Source organism: Gossypium hirsutum, chromosome D13, assembly GCF_007990345.1.
Source record: "Gossypium hirsutum isolate 1008001.06 chromosome D13, Gossypium_hirsutum_v2.1, whole genome shotgun sequence".
NCBI classification, from domain to species: Eukaryota; Viridiplantae; Streptophyta; class Magnoliopsida; order Malvales; family Malvaceae; genus Gossypium; species Gossypium hirsutum.
This window is the reverse complement of record NC_053449.1, coordinates 61707216-61729715: the sequence shown is the minus strand read 5'-3', so window position 1 is coordinate 61729715 and position 22500 is coordinate 61707216. Positions and strand designations below refer to the sequence as shown.

Sequence of the window (22500 nt, the reverse complement as noted above, 5' to 3'; positions counted from 1 at the left end):
TCGCTTCCCCGACATTCCAATTATAAGATTGAGGCCACAACGGTGAATCTTACTTTCCCTGGTAGTGCAGTGGAACAGATTGAAGCTACAACGGCGAATCTCACTTCGCCGACATTGCAATTATAAGATTGAGGCCACAACGGTGAATCTTACTTTCCCTGGTAGTGCAGTGGAACAAATTGAAGCTACAACGGCGAATCTCACTTCCCCGACATTGCAATTATAAGATTGAGGCCACAACGGCGAATCTTACTTTCCCTGGTAGTGCAGTGGAACAGATTGAAGCTACAACAGCGAATCTCGCTTCCTCGACATTGCAATTAAAAGATTGAGGCTACAACGGCGAATCTTACTTTCCCAGGCGATGCAGTGGAATAGATTGAAGCTACAACGACGAATCTCCCTTCCCTGACATTGCAATCTCATTTCCCTAGCGGTACAGTGGAACAGATTGAAGCCACGATGGCGAATCCCACTTCCCCAACATTGCAGTCAAAAAGATTGAAGCCACAACGGCGAATCTTACTTCCTTGGTGAACAGATTGAAGATAGCAAATCTAATCTCTCTGAAGTTGCAGTAGATCAGATTAAAGTTATAAACCACAGATCTTATCTCTCCGAAGTTGCAGTAGAGCAGATCGCATCAGACTTTATTTTCTTAAAGATGCAGTAAAACAAGTTGAAGCAACAAGTCTTATCTCCTTGATGTTACAGTGGAGTAGACTAAAACCATGAATCTCATCTCCCTGAAGTTGCAGCAAAGTGGTTTGAAGCTACAAGTCGTATCTTTCTAAAGTGTAGTGGAGTGGATCGACGTGACAAGACACAGTGGACTGAAATAAAGCTACTTGAATAGAAGCGTCAAGAGAGGTCAAGACTAGGCGAGATCGGGCAAAAATTGGTCTTTCTTAGTCTTTGCTCTGTTATCGTTACATGACAACGAGCAAAGAGGGGCAGCTGTACAATCCCAATTTTTAACCCGGGCCCAAGAACCCAAAAATAATTCAATTAGCCCCCAACCCAAACTAAACCTTACCCACCAGCCCAAACCCGAATGGCCCAATTCCAAACCCACCTGACCCAAGCCACCGGACGTCCCATCCGCGCCTGCCCACGGTCACGTCGGCCACCCCACTTGCGCCATCACCTACAAAGAAGAAAACAAAGAAGCAAAGGACACAAGCAGTAGAAAATCGGCTATAAAAGCCAACAAAAATGTAACTTTGTTTCTTCTTCTAGCGATTTTGTAACAAAAAAACAGAGATTAGCAGAAAGAAATAAGATAAAAACTAAGTTTCAAGGTGATGGTCTTCATCATTTTACTTTAGACTTTTTTTTATTTATTTTATTTTTATTCTTTTTGCATTCTATTTTATCTTCTTAATTTTCCTACACGGGAATAAAAAAAGGGGAGGGAAGAGGACTTACCGTTTCGCCTTTTGGTTGCGCCGCCGTCGGAGTCTGTCCATCGAGGAAATCGGCCCTGAAAGGTCGAGCTAGGGGGCCCTTCCTCTTGGCCTTCCGACTAAGCGAACCTTGCCTTTGATTGGGTCTCAAAAAGGGGACTAGTGCCCTTTTGCGCGAGGCCGGCCACCGCCCGTGGTGGCGCAAAGGTGACACTGAGATGACCCAAAGGCCGGATTTCTTGAGAAAAAAAGAGGGGATTTTCGAAAAAAATTTTTAAAGAGGAGTATGAAATGTTTTTCTGAAAAAAAATGGGTTTAAATACCCAAACCAAACGGCGCCGTTTTACCATTTAGGGTCAGGAGCCAAAACGACGCCGTTTTGGTCCTAACTCGCGCGGTGACCCGACCTAGGGGGAGGATCCGCGTGTTTTCTTTAAATGGGATATTTGCGCGCGCAGTCCCTCCGACTTTGCAGCGCATTGCAATTTGGCCCTTTTTCATTATTTTCTTTTAATCTAATTTGGCCACAAAATTTTATTTCTGTTTCATTATAGTCTATAGCAGCGCAGCGTTTTGAATGCTTGGGAATTTTAAGATTTTGGCCCCCCCTCTTTCGGCTCGTGTTGCACTTTAGTCCTTTTCGTTCTTTTATTTTGAATTCGCCCTGTATTTTTTGTTTTTATTTCGATTTAGTCCCCTTTTTTAGCAATTTTATTGTTTAATTAATTAATACCTTATTATTATTACTATTACTATTATTATTATCATTAATACTATTTTTGCTATTATTATTGTTTATGTTTTGTTAATTTCAATTTTTTTATTATATATATATATGCGTACACATTTTTTACAATGTATATATAAGCATATAAATTTTAAAACTCATATATATACATATTTAGATTTCCTTTTTTACATTTTTATCATTTTATTCATTTCTTAACTCATTTTATTTATTTACGTTTTATTGTTATTATTATTTTATTATTATTAGTTTTTTTTATTCTTTTAGAATGTTTTAATATTATTTGTTTGCATATTTGTCTTGTACATTATGGATTTGTTTTTTTATCTTATTAATGCCATTGTTGCTTGTATTATCTTTATACTATCGTATTTATTAGGTTTGCTATGTATATCAACGATATAATTTATTTTCGCATTCTTTTCATTACGACTTCGTGTTTTATTTTACTCGATATAACAAAATTTGTTTTAAAAAATGGCATTTCATGTTTAGATTCGAGAAGATCGCACCCTAACTTACTGGGTTTCGATTTTCACGGTAAATCTAAATGCACGAATCTTTTCAAACCCAAGTTTTAAATGATCTCGGTATTAAATAAAATCGCGTCCTAACATACTGGTCGTGATCTTCTTTTTTTAAAATCCGAGATAGCTAAAATATCTTTTAAATAAGCGTTTTTTTTTACGTATCGGGAATTCGAGACATTGTGTCCTAACTTACTGGATATGATTCTCTTTCTCGATTAAACGTGAAATATGCTTCTTTTCCCAAAAAAAAAGTTTTAGCATTTTAATACAAGGATCGTATTTTTAAAATTCTTCAAGGTTTTTAATTTTCGACATTAAGACGTTAACTAATCAACTAGGTACCAATTTTGGGCATTATGAGGGAGCTAATCCTTCCTAGTACGTAACCGATTCCCGAACCCGTTTTTGTGAATTTCGTGGACCAAACTCATTGTTTTAATAAAATCAAACCGTTTATTAAAAACAACCACTTTTCGAGGTGATCCAATCACACCTCATTAAAAAGGATTGGTGTTTACTCCCGTTTTTTGTTTTCATTTTCAAATCTGAGTTGACCTCGTTTTCATCTAAAAAATGGTGTCAACACTAATTCCATACTAATGATGTCAGCACATTGTCTTCTACCTAACTTTGTCTACTTGTTTATGCCATGTTGGTTTTCCAAACCATCTACAAAACCAGAGGCGAATACAGGGTTCGCATAACATACAGTCGCCAAAGCAGAACACGAATGATAGTGTTATATGCAAGCATTTTCGTTCAAATCTGAGGGCTAAATAGTATCCATTGATACTTTGAGTTGGAAGAAAAAGGAAGACAATATTATTTATAAGTCCATAGATTTTACCTTGACATTTATTCATTCTTATCATAAATATATACATATTTCTATATGTAAAAGGATATAAGTATGTATTTTTCTATTTATCAAAACCTATTTGCCTAATTTATTTTCCCAATGCTTATACATCATGCTAATAATTATTATTTCTTCACGTGATTAATTTTATCATTTTTTTCAAATTATTAATGTTATTATATGCATGCATTGACGTTCAAATTTGAGAGCTAACAATTAGCCATAAATTACACTGATATTTTAATCATTCAAATGGAAGAGAATCTTACATATATGGTCAATAAATTGTTCCAGAATAAATTATATTTGGAGGATTTTAAAATATATAATTTTTAAATACTAATGATATAATATTCTTTTATTAGTACCTAAAAATTAATAAAAAATATAAATATGTGATATATTCATCTTTTAAAGATTATACAAATATACTTTTTCCAATATTATACAATTACTTAATTATAATTTAAAAGTCTTCTATTTTTAAATATTTTATATATTAGTTTTTTTAATAATAATTACAAAATAAAAATATTTTATTAAAGAGTAAGACGTGATATCGAAAACTTGTATATCTAAAAGGATATAAAGTAAATAAGATAATATCCATTCCCCCACAACTCCATTGCTATCCTTATTAAAGAGGGGACTAGCTAGCTATCAAGACAGCTCCATGGCCGACTCCATGGACATGGACTTGCATTGTTTTATGTGAATGGGTTCCACCACCATACTCACATACAAGAAAGGAAGGTGGTGGAAGCCTAAAAATTGGTATATAGCCCCACCCTTTCAAGCGACCTTTTCCTTCCCCAACATTGACTTTTTCTAGCGACTTATGAACCTACTGTTACGTCTAATAAAGCAATATGCCAACTTGTGATGATGTTCATCCTTCTTAATTTGCAACAATTTTTTTTATATAATAATAAATTTAACCTTTAAAGATTATATTTTTATCAATTTTACTTAAGATAAATTTAGTCATTTATCTTTCAAAAAAAGTTAAATTGTTTTTCTTTAATGAAAATGTTGACTAAAAACTTAATTTTTTTAATGATGTTAGAGTGGCCACCCGTTGAGTTCCCAGTCATTGAGTTCCGTCCATCGGATTTGAAGCGAGGAACTAATGGGTGGCGCCGCTTGTGCAAAAGGGTTCGAGAGGCTTGCGAGACTTTTGGCTGTTTTGAGGTGGTGTACGAAAAGATTTCAGCAAAAGTCCGAGAAGAGACTTTCGAGTTGATGAAAGAACTGATTGAGGTCCCAGTGGAGAGGAAACAAAAGAACGTTAGTCCCTTGCCTTACCATGGCTGGGTTGGACCATGCAATCAAGTTTCTTTGTTGTATGAAGGCTTCAGACTTGGAGATGCCTCCAACTATGACTCTGTTAAAAGTTTTGCTCAACTTATGTGGCCTGATGGTCACCCACGCTTTTGGTAATAATAAATTCTTATATCTTTTTCATGTTTTGGTTCTTTTATGCTAGTTGTTCTAATCATTTCGAATTCATTTTTGTTTCGAGTAGAGCAAATTCCTGTTTTCACATTTTCTTTTGATCTTTTGTCTCAATAATACTATACATACCATGGCGACACAAATAGAGGTGTTGAACAAGTTAATCTGGTTAATGATAATTGATAGTTATGGATTAGGGAAGAAATGAGAGTCTGTGATGATAAACTACAAATCACTGGTGTGATTTATGAAATACATGGCTCCTCCACCAGGAGATTATGAAAGAAGACTCTTTGCTCATACTGACAAACCTATCAGCACAATCATTTGTGATGATCAAGATTCAGGGCCAGAAATTGAGGTCAACGGCCAATGGATCAAGTTGTCTTTATCTCCTTCTTCCTTTTGCTTTGTTGTTGGAGATCCTCTCAAGGTATATATGTGATTAATGTTCAATTTTAAATTACGCAAAACTTAAAATGCATGCATCATCTATATAAATATATAGAACATGAAATTTAAGGGTCAAAATTTTGAATTTATCTTACTCATAATAAAATATTAAGAGATATTAGATTAGTGATGTTGAATGTGAATAATTATCATAAAATGATTATCAATTTTAATTTCAAAAATTGAAGGCATGGAGTAATGAGAGATTAAAAGCGGTAAATCACAGAGTGATGATGAGCGGAGACAAAGATCGATTTTTTATAGCAACTTTCGCCATTCCAGTTGAGGATACCATAATTAAAGCACCCAAAGAACTTATAGATGAGCAACATCCTCAACTTTACAAGGATTTTGATTTCATGGACTTCTTCCTTTTTGCCTTTTCCAATCCAGCAAAACACATTGACTCTGGCGAGCAGCTCCAAGCCTTTGCTTCTCTCCCACCACCAATTTCTGATTGAAACCATGCCCATATTGACAAGTAAAATACCGGTTTTGGCTTAAATTTAATTTTAGAAATAATCAATTTGAGTCCTATGCTCAAAATCCATTGCTATGTTTTAGTTTTTTATAATTGTATAATTGCATCATGCCAAAGGCTACTAAATCTATTGTGTCGAGTGATTTTTTATGTACTTTATGTCATGAATAAGTAATGGAACTTCCTTTTTCTTTTGTATTCCGACACTAATTATGATGGATTATTATTTGAAAATTATACACACCAATCTCTTGTACATATCAAACTATACCCACCAAGCCATTAATCAATCAATCCCTGACCGATACACTGTTGCAAGTTAACAGTATCAATCCTATCAATTATCTTCCCCCTAAGTCTAGCAAAAACGGTCTCTTAGACAATGTTCAGTAACTCCTTTGTTAATTTCTGAGTTCTCTTCTATTCCTCTCTTCCTATACAAAGTAAATTACAACATTCCAAACAAGTTTTTGGACCCTTTTTAAGTCTAGTATATGCCCACTGAAGCTCATGTTGGTGCCACCAAGCCAAAGCCCTTTTATCAATTTTACAATGTCTAACAGCAGCTTCCCAAATCTGTTGAGAAAATTGGCAATCGAAGAAAGAATGAGCCCTCGTCTCCAAACCACTATCACAAAGCTTACGTTGCCCATCCACATCAAGACCTTTTAGAATAAGTTCCCCTTCTGTAGCAAGTCTCGCAAGAATAGTCATCCAAGCAATAATAGAATGCTTTGGAATAAGTTATGGTTGCCAACCATACTTTTCAATTCCCCAAGCATCTCTTTTCCCGCTCCCTTAGTTGCATAGAGAAGAATACGTCCCAGTTATTATGATCGAATGTGGAGTCAACAGCATACTCCAGAACTCCTGCCACTTTATTTATCGCCAATCTGAATAAGTGAGGAAATAAAACTTTCAATTATTCCTCGTAGCATCAATGATCCATCTAGAACAACAAACTTGGTACATTTATAACCTTCCACAAGAAGCACTTTTCATCAGTAAAAGGAGTCGTATTTGTTGGTATTGGCTCATTTTTCCTACATGAAGAAGGGCATTAACAATGCTGCCTATCCACCACTATATAAAAGGCTTTAAGCTTTCACTTAGAAAATCATCCCAACAATTTTGTCTTCCCTCATTGGTCTATTTAAGTATATTTTGGGAAACCTTTTAATTAAAGTTTTCATTAGTGTGTAAATATTTTTTTGTGATAAAGAAATTATCTTTCGGTGTTGGTGCTCAAGGATGTAGGTAATTTGATAAAAATCGTAATAACTCCTTTATTTACTTTATTTGCATCTATTGATTTTTCTAGCCATTTTAATATTTAACAATTATTTGTCAAGTAAATTCATTGTGTTTTGGTAGTTTCAATTTGGTATTGGTGTTCCCAATTCGATATTAGGGTTTGGTATTATAGCTAAAACTACGTGGAATATTACCCGGTGTCCACAACACTCGGTAAGTTAAAAGTTTACCTTACAATATACAATAGCTTTATCGACTAAAGGCAAAGCATATGGCAGTTTCATAAGACGTTAAACAGGTTGTTTGGCTTAATGGGCTATTGGAAGATTTAGGAATTGTTCAAAGTTGCATTAAGTTTTATTGTGGCAACCAAATTGCTATTCATTTAGTGAAAAATAAAGTTTACCATTCAAGAACCAAATTCAAGATTGCAAGAAATCTTTGAAGAAGGAAAGATTCTACTTCAAAATATTGCAACAACTAAAAATCTTACAATATGATCACATTGCATGTAATATCCGTGCTACACATCCATACTTGATTTATGTCATTTGGTTGTGTTAATACACATTATTAGGGATGAATTTAGTTATGATATATGTAACGGAAGTCACATTCATTCTATGCTAACATATTTAATGGACGAGATTGTTCCTAATACCTTTTGGATATGATGGTAAGATTTTCAGCTTATAAGGTTATATAATAAGATCTAATTATAAGGCAATTAGAATATAATTGTTAGATAATATGAACATCACATGTATAATAAGAATAATTATATGTTATTATTTACTATCGTAAAATGTTAACCCAAATTATTAGTGATCTAATTTGGTTAATAATTATTGGGCTCCAATTATTAAATAAAATATGGGTCAAACATGTATAGATACTCTAGTAATTATTTTCTAATTAATTACGGGCTATTTAGAATCTAAAGTTAATGTGCAAAAGATATATATTTGGATTATGGTCCCTAAATTACACATACGTAACTTTCTTTGACTCCAAATCTGACATGATAGATCCTATTTTACAATTCTAACAGTATGAAATAATATTGGTCTATTTAGCATACTTTTTGGATTTATCGTTATTTTCTAAACACATTTTATATATGTATATAAAAATATTTACAAATATCAAACAATAAGACTAAATAAATCTCAAATATAAAATACTCATCAATTATATAAAATATTCTTTAATAAGTTTCACAAATACAATGCATCATTAAACAAACCCAAAATAAACCAAAAAATTTATTTCATAAACTAAATAATAAGATCATCTCATACTATGCATATAACAACACATAATTTAATAAATTCAAAAGAAATAATAAAAATTTAAAATTATTTTTTGTACCTGTAATGGCCCAATTTCGTCCGGGCCCAAACAAAAGCCAAACCAAAAATAAAAATAACAAAATCCATTAAGTCCAACTCTAATTACAGATGGTCCAAAATACAAAGAAAACCTAATGGCCTAGTGGCCCACAACCTAAACTAAATTTTCAAAAAAATAGATAATAAAAAAACCCTAGTCGCCGCCTCCACGACGCCATGTCAACACAAACGACGCCCGAGGTCTGCCTCATTCACCAAAACAGCAAGGGAGCGCCTCTCCCTCCACCGCCACCTATAAAAAAAGGACACAAGGACAAAAGCAAGAACAAAGAAACAGTAGCGAAACAAGAAAAGAAAAAGAAAAAAATAAAATGTAAATCAGCTATAAAAGCCGGATTCAAGATATATTCTTGGACAGAGAAATAGATACGAAGAAAAAAGCAATCAAAATATACAAAAATCAAATACAGAAAGGTGATTCTTTTGATTTATTCTTATTTTTTTGAAACAAATAAAACATATAAGAGGGGTTATTTTTTCTTTTTACTTGTTTCGGCCGTCGAAGGGAAGAAGAAATCGAAAGCTCTCTTTACCTTTGGCCCAATTTTGTCGAGATTTTAGGGATTTTAAAACCCAAAACTGGGTTCCTAGTAAAAAGGGGGTTTAAAGGGGGGTTTGGCAATTTTTTAGCCACTAGAAACGGTAGTCACCGTTGCCGGCGACCACGACAGAGGCCAGCCGTTCCTATGACTGGACTCAAAGGCCCTTTCAGAGAAAAAAAAGGGGGGTAAAGTGGTTTTTTTTTTAACAATTTAGAAATGAAATTTTTTTTAACATTTTTTACTTAAACAGGGCGTCAAAACAGCACCGTTTCAAGGTGGTCCGAAATGCCCCAAAACGACTCCGTCATGGGGCCGACCCAATTACCCGACCCAGATCCCCTGGGATCCGCATGTTTTTGTAAAGTGGTCTATTTGCGCCTTTGGTCCTTCTGCTTTTGCGGCTTGTTTCAATTTAGTCATGTTCTATTTTTCAGTTTTACCACTTTATTTTATTTTATTTCCATTTTGGTCCTTAGGCCGTACCTGAAACGACGTCGTTTCGGCTGACCCGACCCGAACCACCCCTAGGATCCATGTGTTTTTTAGGGGGTATTTGCATTTTTAGTCCTTCTACTTTTAAATGTTTTTCAATATGATCCTATTTCCAGCCTTTTTCTTTTTCTTTAATTTATCCATTTAATTTTATTGTTTTTTTTTCATTTCGACCCTCTGACCGTTGGGTCTCTTGGAACGGTGCATTTAGGGGTCTAGGAATAATTTCCCATTTGATCCCTGCTCTTTTTCGCGCGTTCGGTTTTGGTCCCTTATTCTGCCTTTTTTTATTTACAATTTATCCCCTTAAATTTCATTTAAATTTTGATTTAGTCCTCATTTATTTATTCATTTATTTACAATTTAGGCTCTTAATTTTATTTTGATTCCAATTTAATCCTTTGTTTATTTAATTTCAACCCCTTTTATAGACCTTTTCTATATGTATTATTGTATTTATTTATTTATTATCTCTTTATTTTTTATTTTTATATATATTGAAAAATTATATTGTTTACATTCCCTCTTATTTGTGCATTTTTTGTCCGTTCATTATTATTGTGGTTATTGTTTTATTTTTACTTTTATTTTTATTTTATTATTTCTTTTATTATACTCTCACGTAACTATGCATCTTTCATTTTTTTTTTGAGATATCTTATTTATTTTAATATTTAGTTTGGTATTATGATCATTATTGTTATCCTTATTGCCATCAATCAAAGCCATCATTATTATAGTTATATTATTCATGATGCATTATTATTGCCATTGCTGCTATTATTTAATTTCCTATATTTTATTTACAAGTGAACTCTTGTACCAACTTTTTATATTATACTTCCATTCTATTTTATTATTGTTACAATTGTGCCCCGAACCGTGTTTAAATATATTTATCTATTTTTATATTATGTCCAAACAAGTTAAATGTACACCACTTTACATGTTACGTTCGTTTTTGCATGATGCATAAAAAGGAAAACTTTTAAATCGGGGCAAATGTTCATTATTTTTGGAATTAGAAGAGCCGTGTTCTTCACTTACAGAATATGACTTCTTTTTAAAATCGAAATAGTCGAATATCTATTTAAAAAAAAGAAACTTAAGTAACGAACAAATGGTGTTTATTCTTGTCTTCGAGGATTTAAGGTATTGTAACCTAACTTACGGGACATGATCATTTCTTCTCAATTAACCTGAAATAAGCCATTTTCTCAAAAATTAATTTAATTAAGTAATGTCTTAATACAAAAAAAGTATCGTGTCTTAAATTCTCTTCAAATTTTCAATTCTCAATACTAAGATGTTGACACCATTTTTGGATGAAACGGGGTCGACTTGGTTTTAAAAAAAGAATGAAAACGGGAGTCGCCACCAATCCTTTTTTGACGAGGTGTGATCGGGTCACCTCAAAAAGTGGTTGTTTTTAATAAATGATTTAATTTTATTAAAACAACGATTTTGGTCTACGAAATTCAGAAAAATGAGTTCGGGAGTCGGTTACGCACGAGGAAGGATTAGCACCCTCGATACGCCCAAAATTGGTACCTAGTTGATTAATTAGTGTCTTAGTGTCGAAAATTGAAAATTTGAAGAGTTTTAAAAAATACGATCCTTAAAAGAAAATCTGATATCGTGAATTGAATTATAAGATTCTCTTGTTCCGAAGGAATATCACATCCAGCACGTTAGGACACGATACTCTAAACCATCGAAACCAAGATCACCTTATAGTTTAATGAAACCATACTTTGAAGCTTTAAGAGGATATTTGGCTATTTAGTCAAACGAGAAATCGAAACCCAGCACGTTAGGGCACGTTTTCTCGAGTTTCCAAACGCGAAATATTGCGTTATTTAGAAAAATTTCCTTTTGGTGTTTAGTGTCAATGCTTGACAAAACAATAACGAATACGACAAGGTGAGCAAAGTAAAGTGAGTAACAACAATGCAATAGGCAAAATGAAATGACGAGGCGATTACATAAACAAAGCATACAAATAAATAAATAGAACTAACATATAAGAAAAAAAAATAAGTGTACACGAATAAATAAACAAACACCAAATAACAATGATGACAATAAATACAATTACGTAAAAATGTATATGCATGTATAATTTAAAGCCATAAAACAAGAAATGCATATAAATTATAGAATATGAAACATAGATAAATATATACATATAAAAAAATCGGTAAGTATTATAAAAATAAAAATGTAAATGTGTTTATATATTTACAAATCGTGATAATATAAAATATGTGTATGTGAGTTATAAAATATGTGAAATATACAAAAAGCATTTTTAAGAATATAAAGAATATATATATAAGTATGTATATGATGTAAAATATGCATAAATATATGTAAGTATATAAGAATTATGAAATATGGAAAATATATTTTAAGTATGTATAAGTATGTATATATACATATATGTGTAAAAAATATAATATTAAAAAGGGGTACATATATATGCGTAATATATATAAATACATATATAATATAATGTTAAAATATTCACATAATATACATAATAATAATGTTGAAAACATCTATTAATAATAAATATATACTTATATGTATTAAAGATGTATTCATAAATACTAAAACATATACTAATAATCACAATAGTAAAGATGAAAATGTATACGTGACATAATGCAAAAAATATATAAATGTTATGATATCTAAAAACATATACATAAAAATGGAAGAGATATATGATGAATAATGCAAAGATATTTGTATGAAATAATAGGAAATATACGAATAGCACGATATTTACAAGTGTATACTTAATATAATTATTTAAAAAAATGATATAAATAAATGAATACATGAAAATAATACCATACACACAAAAATACCTATATATATACGTAATGAAATATATGAACAAATATTAATATTAAAGAATATATAATATATGTATATAATAGTAGAAACGAAACGAAAAATATATATATAGTTAAATATAATACAATAATAATAAAACAACAATGATAATAATATTATATATATAACAATTAATATTTAAAATTGAATTAAACAGCAAAAATATTATGAAATTTAAGGTAAAAAAAAATAGATGAAAAAGGGATGAGATTGGATTAAAACCAAATCTTTGGGGCGAATTTTGAAAGAAATTAAAGGAGAATGGACTTATTAGAATGCGCGTTAAACTATGGGGGATCAAATAAGTAATTTATCCAAACACTTGAAACGACACCGTTGGAAGGGGGACTAAATCGCAAAGTGTAATGGATTTCGGGGTCAATTTATAAACAACGAATAACTTGATTGCGAAATATAAAAATGCGGAAGGGCCAATTGCGCAAATAGCCCTTCCGCTCAAAAACACGCGGATCCTGCCCTGGTGCGGGTCGGGTCGACCCGCCCCACATCCGAAACGACGTCGTTTTATCATTAAACAGGGGGACCAAAACGGTGCGTTTTGGTCCCCTATAAAAGCTAAGTTTTTTTTAAAAAAATTCATTTGAGACCAGGTGAGGAAAAAAAAAGAAAGAAAGAGGGAGAGGGAGGGCACGGAGCGATTTCCGGCCAGGGGAGGGACGTCGGTCCGATCGCCGGCGCCGGCCGCCGGCCGCCGTACACGGCGGTCGGAGAGGTAAAATTTTCAAAATTTTTATTTTATTTTTTTATATTTGTGTATATTTTTATGTTAAATAGATAGAAAATAAAGAAATATATATATATATGTATGTAAAAATCGAAAGGAACAAAGAAAAAAATACAACCTTTTGTTTATTGAAGACTGTAAATTTCTCTTTAGTGTTTACAAAGTAGAAAAGAAGAAGAAGGAAAAAAAGAAGCCCCCCGTACAATTTTTGATTCGGGTTTTTATAACCCATTTTCATCTAATTTCCTATTGTTTCTGTTTTGTCTCTTTGCATGGGATGGGCACGATGGAGGTGACAGAGGCATGGGGTGCAGACGGTGATGGGCATGCGTGGAGGCTGGCGCGGAGCAGAGGCGTGCGAGGTTGAGTGGTTGCGCACATGGGGCAATGGTGCAAGTGGGCAAGTGGGGGGGTTTGCTGGTATGGGCCCGGGCAGATTTTGGGCTTTACAGCTGCCCCTCTTTGCTCGTTGTCGTGTAACGAAAACAGAGCAAAGACCAAGGAAGACCAAATTTGCCCGGGCTTGCCGAGCCTTGGCTTCTTTTGGTGCTTTTCTTCTTCAAGTAGCCTCGTTCTGTTCTGCTGTGTCTCGTTGCTTCGATCCACTTCACTGCGCTCCAGAGAAACATGACTTAAATCTATTTTGCTGCAACTCCATGGGGATGAGATTTGTTGTTTTCTTCGTCTGCTCCACTACTGCTTAGGGAGATAAGACTGAATGTGATCTGCTCCACTACTGCTTAGGGAGATAAGATCTGTAATCTTCAATCTACTTCATGCCAATACATGAGACAAGATCTACTTTCTTCGATCTACTTCACCACCAGTATGGGAAGACAAGATCTGTATCTTGGATCCACTTCCTATCAATATAGGAAGATAGGACCTGCTATCTTCGATCTACTTCACGCCAATACATGAAGACAAGATCTGCTTTCTGCGATCTACTTCGCCACCAATATGGGAAGACAAGATCTGCGTCGTTGATCCACTTCCAATCATTATAGGAAGATAGGACCTATTATCTTTGATCTACTTCACGCCAATACATGAAGACAAGATCTGCTTTCTGCGATATACTTCGCCACCAATATGGGAAGACAAGATCTGCATCTTGGATCCACTTCCTATCAATATAGGAAGATAGGACCTGCTATCTTCGATCTACTTCACGCCAATACATGAAGACAAGATCTGCTTTCTTCGATCTATTTCGCCACCAATATGGGAAGACAAGATCTGCATCTTCGATCCACTTCCTACCAATATAGGAAGATAGGATCTGCTACCTTCGATCTTCTTCACGCCAACACATGAAGACAAGATCTGCTTTCTTCGATCTACTTCGCCACCAATATGGGAAGACAAGATCTGCATCTTTGATCCACTTCCTATCAATATAGGAAGATAGGACCTATTTACGCCTAGTGTTTAGGATGACATGATCAGAATGAATCAAATGCTCCTCACTAGATGTGTATGTATTATATTTGTAGAATGTCATGAGAATGATCCATTTTTAATGCTTAGGTTGTCATTCCTCATTGTTCATCAAGGTTCTATCACTGATGCCTTCTTGTTCAGCCAGTACCTTTGACGGAAAACCTAAAGAAATAGATGCTATTTAGACTATCATTTCTCAAATGTTTCCAACCCTTAGGTTTGGTTAGTTCTACACAATAGTCCTGTTTCAGGTCCTCGTATTATTTAGAAACTTTCAGAGTAATATGCAGAACTCCTTCTGCATGTGTATTGTTATTCCATTAATCGTTATTTCAATGGAAAATACTTGAAAAAGATTATCGAAATGGACAAAATGAAATTTTGTTGAGAGCAAAGCTCTAAACAAACAAATCAAGATAGCAAATTTTGCTGAGATACGAGATGAATAAGATGAAAAAGATTATCACAACGGATAAGATGAAAATTTGCTGAGAGCAAAGCTCTAAATGAACAAATTAATCAAGATAGCAAATGTTGCTAGAATACAAAACGAGAATAAATTAATCAAGATGATGTATTTTGTCAAAAATACAGAAAATGAATAAAATGGAAATAGGTGCCCCAGATATCGTAGCATGAGCTTCTCTGCCCCAAACTTCTTAAGGACCCTTTTGAACTTGATATGTGTTTAGAAGTCCTAGAAGGCTTTGTTGATGCCCCAAGATGTAGCATATTTCCTTCTTGTTAATTCGGAGAAAACAAAACTACTCTATGCCTCATCTTTGATCGAAAATTTGAATTGCCCATTCCTGGGTTTTCAATTCAAAACCCCTTTGGTCTCAAGGTGCCCTTTGCGGGTTTTTACCTTGGCCTCTTTTTTTTTTAGGCAAAGTACCTCTTCACTGAATTCGAATTCACAGGATTGGGCAAGCTTTTGCTATCCATCCCAGTTAAAATTAATGCCCCTCCTGAAAAGGCCTTTTTTACTACATAAGGTCCCTCCCAGTTTGGCATCCACTTTCCTCTGAAGTCTTTTTGTATGGGAAGGATCTTCTTCAGTACCAAGTCCTCTTCATGGAAGTTTCTAGGACGAACTTTCTTATTGTAAGCTCGCATCATTCGTTTCTGGTACATTTGACCATGACGGATAGCTCTTAACCTCCTTTCTTCAATCAAGTTCAGCTGATCATATCGGGATTGGACCCATTCTGCTTCGTCTAACTTTAGTTCTGAAAAAACTCGGAGAGAGGGAATTTCAACCTCAATTGGTAGCACTGCCTCCATTCCATAAACCAAAGAGAATGGTGTTGCCCCGGTAGAAGTCCTGACGGACGTTCGATAAGCATAGAGGGCGAATGGCAACTTCTCGTGCCAATCTCTATAGGTCTCAGTCATTTTCCCCACAATCTTTTTGATATTTTTATTGGCTGCCTCCACCGCACCATTCATCTTTGGACGATATGGCGATGAGTTGTGGTGCTTGATCTTGAATTGCCTACAAACCTCTGCTATCGTGCTATTATTCAAATTTAATGCGTTGTCAGATATAATCCTTTCAGGCATTCCATACCGACATATGATTTCCTTCTTTAAAAACTTGCTGACAGCTGTCTTTGTGACGTTGGCGTAAGAAGTAGCCTCTACCCACTTAGTAAAGTAGTCAATCACTACAAAATGAAACGATGTCCGTTTGAAGCGTTTGGCGATATCAGCCCAATGACGTCCATGCCCCACATGGAGAAAGGCCATGGGGAAGTCATGACGTAAAGAGGTGATGGAGGCACATGAATTTTGTCTCCGTAAATCTGGCATTTATGGCACTTCTTAGCATATTTGATGCAGTCTCCTTCCATGGTAGACCAATAATATCCAAATCTCATGATCTGTCTGGCCATTGTGAAACCGTTAGTGTGTGTTCCACAAATACCATCATGGACTTCTTCCAAGATCTGTTTGGCCTCCACAGCGTCCACACATCTTAACAGCACCTGATCTTTTCCTCTTTTGTACAGGATCTCTCCATCTAAGACGTAATTGCTGGCTAGCCTCCTCAACATTCTCTTGTCATTCTCAGTTGCTTGGTTTGGGTATTCACGATTTTTCACGTATCGCAATATATCCTGATACCAAGGGTTTTCGTCCTTTTCTTCTTCTTCGTCAATGTTACAACAGTGGGCTGGAGCATCATAAATGCTCATTTAGATAGGCTTCACATCCTCTGGTCTATTTACTTTGATCATGGAAGCCAATGTAGCTAAAGCGTCGGCCATCTGATTCTCGTCTCGTGGGAGATAACAAAAAGTGATGTCGTCAAACTCCTCAATCAATTCTAGGACTATCCTTCGGTAACTAATCAACTTAGGGTCTCTTGTTTCCCATTCGCCTTTGAGCTGATAAATTACCAATGCCGAATCCCCATATACCTCAAGTACCTTGATTTTGTGTTCTATAGCCGCGCGGATTCCCATGATACATGCTTCATATTCTGCCATGTTATTTGTGCAATCAAAATCTAGTTTACTGGTGAAAGGATAATGATCACCGTTTGAAGATACCAAGACTGCCCCAATCCCGTTGCCCATGGCATTTGAGGCTCCGTCAAAATTTAATTTCCAAGTATTGCCTTCTTGTGTGCTTGCTTCAGTAGTTGCCACATACATCAGATCCTCATTTGGGAAATCAAAGTTCAAAGGCTTATAATCGTCCAGGGCTCTACTTGCTAGAAAATCTGCTATCGCGCTCCCTTTTACAGCCTTTTGATTCACATAGGTTATGTCAAATTCAAATAGTAGAATTTGCCATCGGGCCATCCTTCCGTTTAGAGCAGTTGACTCCATCATGTATTTCAGAGGGTCTAACTTTGAGATTAACCAAGTCGTATGGTACAACATGTATTGTCTCAATCTCCGAGTAGTCCAAACCAATGCGCAACATAATTTTTCAATTGGCGAATACCTCGTTTCGCATTCAGTGAACTTCTTACTGAGATAATAGATCGCTCTTTCCTTTCGTCCTGACTCATCATGTTGGCCGAGCACGCACCCCATGGAATTCTCAAATACTGCCAAGTATAGTATCAGTGGTTTGTCAGGGCAAGGTGGCATCAGTACTGGGGCGTTGGACAAGTAATGTTTAACTCTTTCGAAAGTTTTCTGGCACTCCTCATCCCATACACCTAGATTGTGTTTCCTAAGAAGACGGAATATGGGGTCACATTTCTCGGTTAATTGTGAAATGAATCGAGCGATGTAATTTAGTCTTCCTAGGAAACCCCGAACTTCTTTTTGAGTACTTGGCGAAGGTAATTCTTGTATGGCCTTAACTTTGTCTGGGTCAATTTCAATTCCCTTTTCGCTGACTAAGAATCCTAGCAATTTTCCTGATCTAGCCCCGAAAGTACACTTGGCTGGGTTAAGTTTTAGCTGGAACTTCCTTAACCTCAGAAACAGTTTTCTCAGAACTTGCACGTGTTCCCTTTCTGTTCTAGATTTTGCGATCATGTCATCAACATAAACTTCTATCTCTTTATGCATCATATCATGGAATAATGCTACCAGGGTTCTCTGATACGTTGCTCCCGCATTTTTCAATCCAAAAGGCATCACTTTATAACAAAACGTCCCCACATCGTTATGAATGTGGTCTTCTCCCTGTCTTCAGAAAGCATCTTAATTTGGTTGTACCCGGAGAAACCATCCATGAAAGAGAACAGTGAGTATCCGGCCGTGTTGTCTACCAAGGTATCGATATGAGGCAGTGGGAAATTATCTTTTGGGCTGGCTTTGTTCAAGTCTCTGTAGTCCACACACATTCGCACCTTCCCATCTTTCTTAGGAACAGGGACTATATTGGCTACCCATTCTGAGTACTTGACCACCTGTAAGAAACCAGCATCAAATTGCTTCTTAACTTCTTCCTTTATTTTTAGTAAGACATCAGGCCTCATCCTTCGGAGCTTTTGTTGGACTGGTTTGCATTCTTCCTTTATAGGCAATCGGTGTAACACAATATCAGTACTTAACCCTGGCATATCTTGGTAGGACCACGCGAAGACATTTTTAAACTCTTGAAGCAACTCAACAAGGTCTTGCCTTGTTTCCTTGGCAATGCAAGCGCCAATTTTTACCTCTCTGCCCTCTTCTAAGATCACAACTTCTACTGATTCCTTATAGGGTAGAATTTGTTTTTCTTCTTCTTCCATCATTCTTAACAAATCCGGAGATAAAACGCTGTCTTGGTCACCTTCAAAATCTTGAGGATCATCTATACTCATGTCTTGCTCAAATAGAGACTCTGAATTAGTAACAGAGTCGCTCATCTCGTTGATATCTGAAGACCTGTTATTGGAACAAATGGAGGCCCAAATAAAAGAATCTAAGAATACTTGTATGCATAGTATGATTATAAAAGGAATGAAAAGAATGAAAGAATATTTGCTCAAGATGAAACTGAATGATAAGTTTTCACTGAAATTAGATTTTGGACATGTGCCTTTTACAAAAGATTCTTATCACCCCCAGGCTTAGGGCAACAAGTGTTCTGAATATTACTCTGAATTAGTTCTAAATGTTACAGGGATCTCTTCTGCAGTCCAGTTATTCAGAACACTTCCAGGTTCGTAAGGACGAATGCCCGATAAATTTCTTTCCACCATTTCTTCCGCGGATATGACATTGATGTCCAACCTCTCAATCCTTCCTTCTGTAACCTCATCCTTCTCTTCAGGGTGGACAATTCCCCCTGAAACAAAAGTCTTAGATATATGAGGAAAGGTTATCGGTCCCCACTTGGCTTCTATCCCGCCCAAATGTGCTCTTCTCCCTTCTTGCTTTTTCTCCATCTCCTTCCTCCTTTCCCTCGCATTAGGTTTATATCCCAAACCATAACGGTCCTGTTTGTTAACTAGGATCGGTACTCCGACCCTTCCCTGGAGGTATTTTCCCAATCCTCTTCCAGGCAATGCTCTCTTTCCCATCGTTAGTTGTAAGCTCATTGACGTAGCTTTGGATATCTTAGGCTCTGGGATTTTGCTCATCTCGATGACAAATGTGGCATTTACGAATTCCAATGATCGGAATGAACATTCTATCGCTTCACTATCAGCCTCTATGTATGGCATATCATCGGTGACTGATGCAATGATGTCTTCTTCTGCACCTATAGTCACCAATCGACCCTCTATCACCAATTTTAACTTTTGGTGAAGTGACGATGGTACAGCTCCTGCAGAATGGATCCAAGGCCTCCCCAATAGGCAATTGTAAGATGGTTTAATATCCATTACCAAAAAGTCCACCTCGTATGTATTTGGACCAATCAATAGAGGTATCTCGATTCTCCCCATCACTTTTCTCTCAGTGCCATCAAATGCTCTCACTATATTTTGGCATGATTTCATGTGAGAACTATCCACAGGTAGCCTGTTTAATGTGGACAGGGGTAAAACATTCAGGGCCGATCCATTGTCAACGAGTACCGCCGGTAGTATACACCCCTTGCAACGAGCAGTGATGTGCAAGGCCTTGGTAGATCCCATACCACCTGGCGGGATCTCATCATCGTTGAAGAAGATGAAGTTATCGGCATTTATATTGTTAACCAGGCGATCCAATTTGTTCACTGAGATATCTTTAGCGACATAAGTCTCATTTAGCACTTTTATCAACGCATTACGATGTATCTCTGAACTTAGAAGTAACTCGAGCACTAAGATGCGAGCCGGTTGCTTATGCAGTTGTTCCACCACGCTATACTCGCTATGCTTCAAGAATTTTAGGAATTCTCTAGCCTCATTTTCAGTCACCGGTGTGTTAATATGCGGTTCAATTCCGGTCGTCTTCGTTTTATCTTGTTCAACCGCCAAGGCTTTTCCTTTTATAGGCTCCCTTTTTATATTTCCCGGGTCGTAACATTTTCCACTACGCGTATAGAAGCCTGCGTCATTACCCTCTTCTGAAGTGTTTATCGGGTTCTCCTCTCCCGTGATCATCACATTGCAGTCATAATTCCAAGGAATCTTTTTGCTATCCTTGTAAGGAAAGGCTATAGGTTTTTGGATTATGACCCTTGGCGCCAGTTGTATTCCAGATCCTGTGCTTGTTGGCCTTGAAATAATCACCACCGGGTGATTTTGGGCCTTTCTCGTAGGCCCCTCCTCCGAGGCATAAACTTCTCCTTTTTCAAGTCCTTTGATCTCTTCATAAAATTCTAGCTCTTTGTTGTTCATCAGATTTTGTACCATAGCCTTGAATTCAGTGCAGTTTTGAATGTCATGGTCTTCTTCAGCATGAAATTCGCAGTACGTCTTCGTTCCTTCGGGCCTTTCTTTTGAATCTTGTTTGATGAGACCTCCTTCTATCATTTGTCTCCAAACCCAACTCAATGGGGTTTTTATCTCTGCAATGTCGGTTTTGATTCTCTTTCTCCCACCTTCGATTATTGCGTTTACCCCTTTATCAGCATGATCGGGTAACAGATTCGCTACTACGTTGGGTCCTAATGGGTTGTCAAACTTCACAATCCCCATCTTAATGAACCTTTCCACCGCCTTTTTAAACCCAGTGCAGTTCTCAATTGAGTGCCCTGGTATCCCTGCATGGTATTCACATTGGGCATTCGTGTCATACCATTTGGGATATGGAGGTTGCATGGGCTCTAGATAAAATGGAGATACTATGTGTGCATCAAATAACTTCTGATACAGTTCCCCGTATGTTATTGGAATGGGCGTGAATTGAAGTCTCTCTGTGTTAGTCCTTGTGTGAGGCCTCGTGTTGGGTTCCTGCCTTGAGAGGGCTTGGTGACTAGTGGTTATCATTTTTGGAGGGCCAACAGTAATCGGTTTTGAATGGCTCTTGCTATATGTGCTTACGTTGTTTACTTCGCCCTCTTTTTTCCTTGGGGCTGGTCTTTTGAAGTTTTCCCCCGTGTCAATTTTACCGCTCCTTGCCGCGTTCTTAATCATTTCACCAGACATTACCATATCCGAGAAGCTCTTGGTAGCACTCCCCAACATGTGGTTGATGAACGGGGCTTTCAAAGTGTTGATAAACAACATGGTGACCTCTTTTTCCAAAAGGGGTGGCTGGACTTGTGTTGCCACTTCTCTCCATCGTTGGGCGTATTGCCTGAAATTCTCGCTAGGCTTTTTTTCCATGTTTTGTAACGTAATTCGATCGGGTGTTATATCCGTTACATGACTGTATTGCTTCATAAAAGCTTGCGCCAAGTCTTTCCATGAACTAACTTTAGCACGACTCAGTTGGTTGTACCATTTGGCTGCAGACCCGATCAAACTGTCCTGGAAGCAGTGGATTAACAGCTGATCATTGTTGACGTATCCTGTCATTCTTCGACAGAACATAGTTATATAAGCCTCAGGACAACTAGTCCCATTATATTTTTCGAATTCCGGCATTTTGAACTTAGGTGGGAGTACTAAATCAGGGACCAAACTCAGATCCTTGGCGTCAACCCCGCGATGACAGTCGATGTTCTCCATGGCTCTAAATTTTTCCTCTAACCATCTACATCGGTCCTCCAGTTGTTTTGGCAGGTTCATTCTTGTTTTTTTTTGTTTCTGCCACGTCATCGAGGTCCGGGACCACCAGATTAGTGGGATTATCCCCGGGATTAAAACCCGAGCCCATTTGAAAATGCACTGATACCGAGGTACCAGCCAGATATTGAGGTCTTATGGTAACTGGTACCCTCTGTGGGTACACCTCTGGTTGTGCTTGGATGTTAGTTGGGGTGAAACCTGAAGGATAAATAGGG

General features: G+C 36.4%; 2 protein-coding genes across 2 annotated transcripts; both read left to right on the top strand.

Annotated features, from left to right (window-relative positions):
- The first annotated feature begins 4537 nt into the window (after positions 1-4537).
- LOC121225253 (probable 2-oxoglutarate-dependent dioxygenase AOP1) lies at positions 4538-6130 on the top strand. Its single transcript, XM_041109483.1, has 2 exons — positions 4538-5431; positions 5640-6130. The coding sequence occupies exons 1-2, from the start codon at positions 5246-5248 to the stop codon at positions 5910-5912; spliced, it is 459 nt and encodes a 152-aa protein (XP_040965417.1). The 5' UTR covers positions 4538-5245; the 3' UTR covers positions 5913-6130.
- On the top strand, positions 4603-4983 carry LOC121225009 (probable 2-oxoglutarate-dependent dioxygenase AOP1). The gene has a single exon (XM_041108668.1). The coding sequence runs from the start codon at positions 4603-4605 to the stop codon at positions 4981-4983; it is 381 nt and encodes a 126-aa protein (XP_040964602.1).
- Positions 6131-22500: the final 16370 nt, after the last annotated feature.

Excerpts from the sequence above, each read along its gene's own strand:
- LOC121225009 (XM_041108668.1), top strand. The coding sequence starts at position 4,603 with ATGTTAGAGTGGCCACCCGTTGAGTTCCCAGTCATTGAGTTCCGTCCA.
- LOC121225253 (XM_041109483.1), top strand. The coding sequence starts at position 5,246 with ATGAAATACATGGCTCCTCCACCAGGAGATTATGAAAGAAGACTCTTT. Across the intron at positions 5,432-5,639 it reads TTGTTGGAGATCCTCTCAAG|GCATGGAGTAATGAGAGATT; the intron begins GTATATATGTGA and ends CAAAAATTGAAG.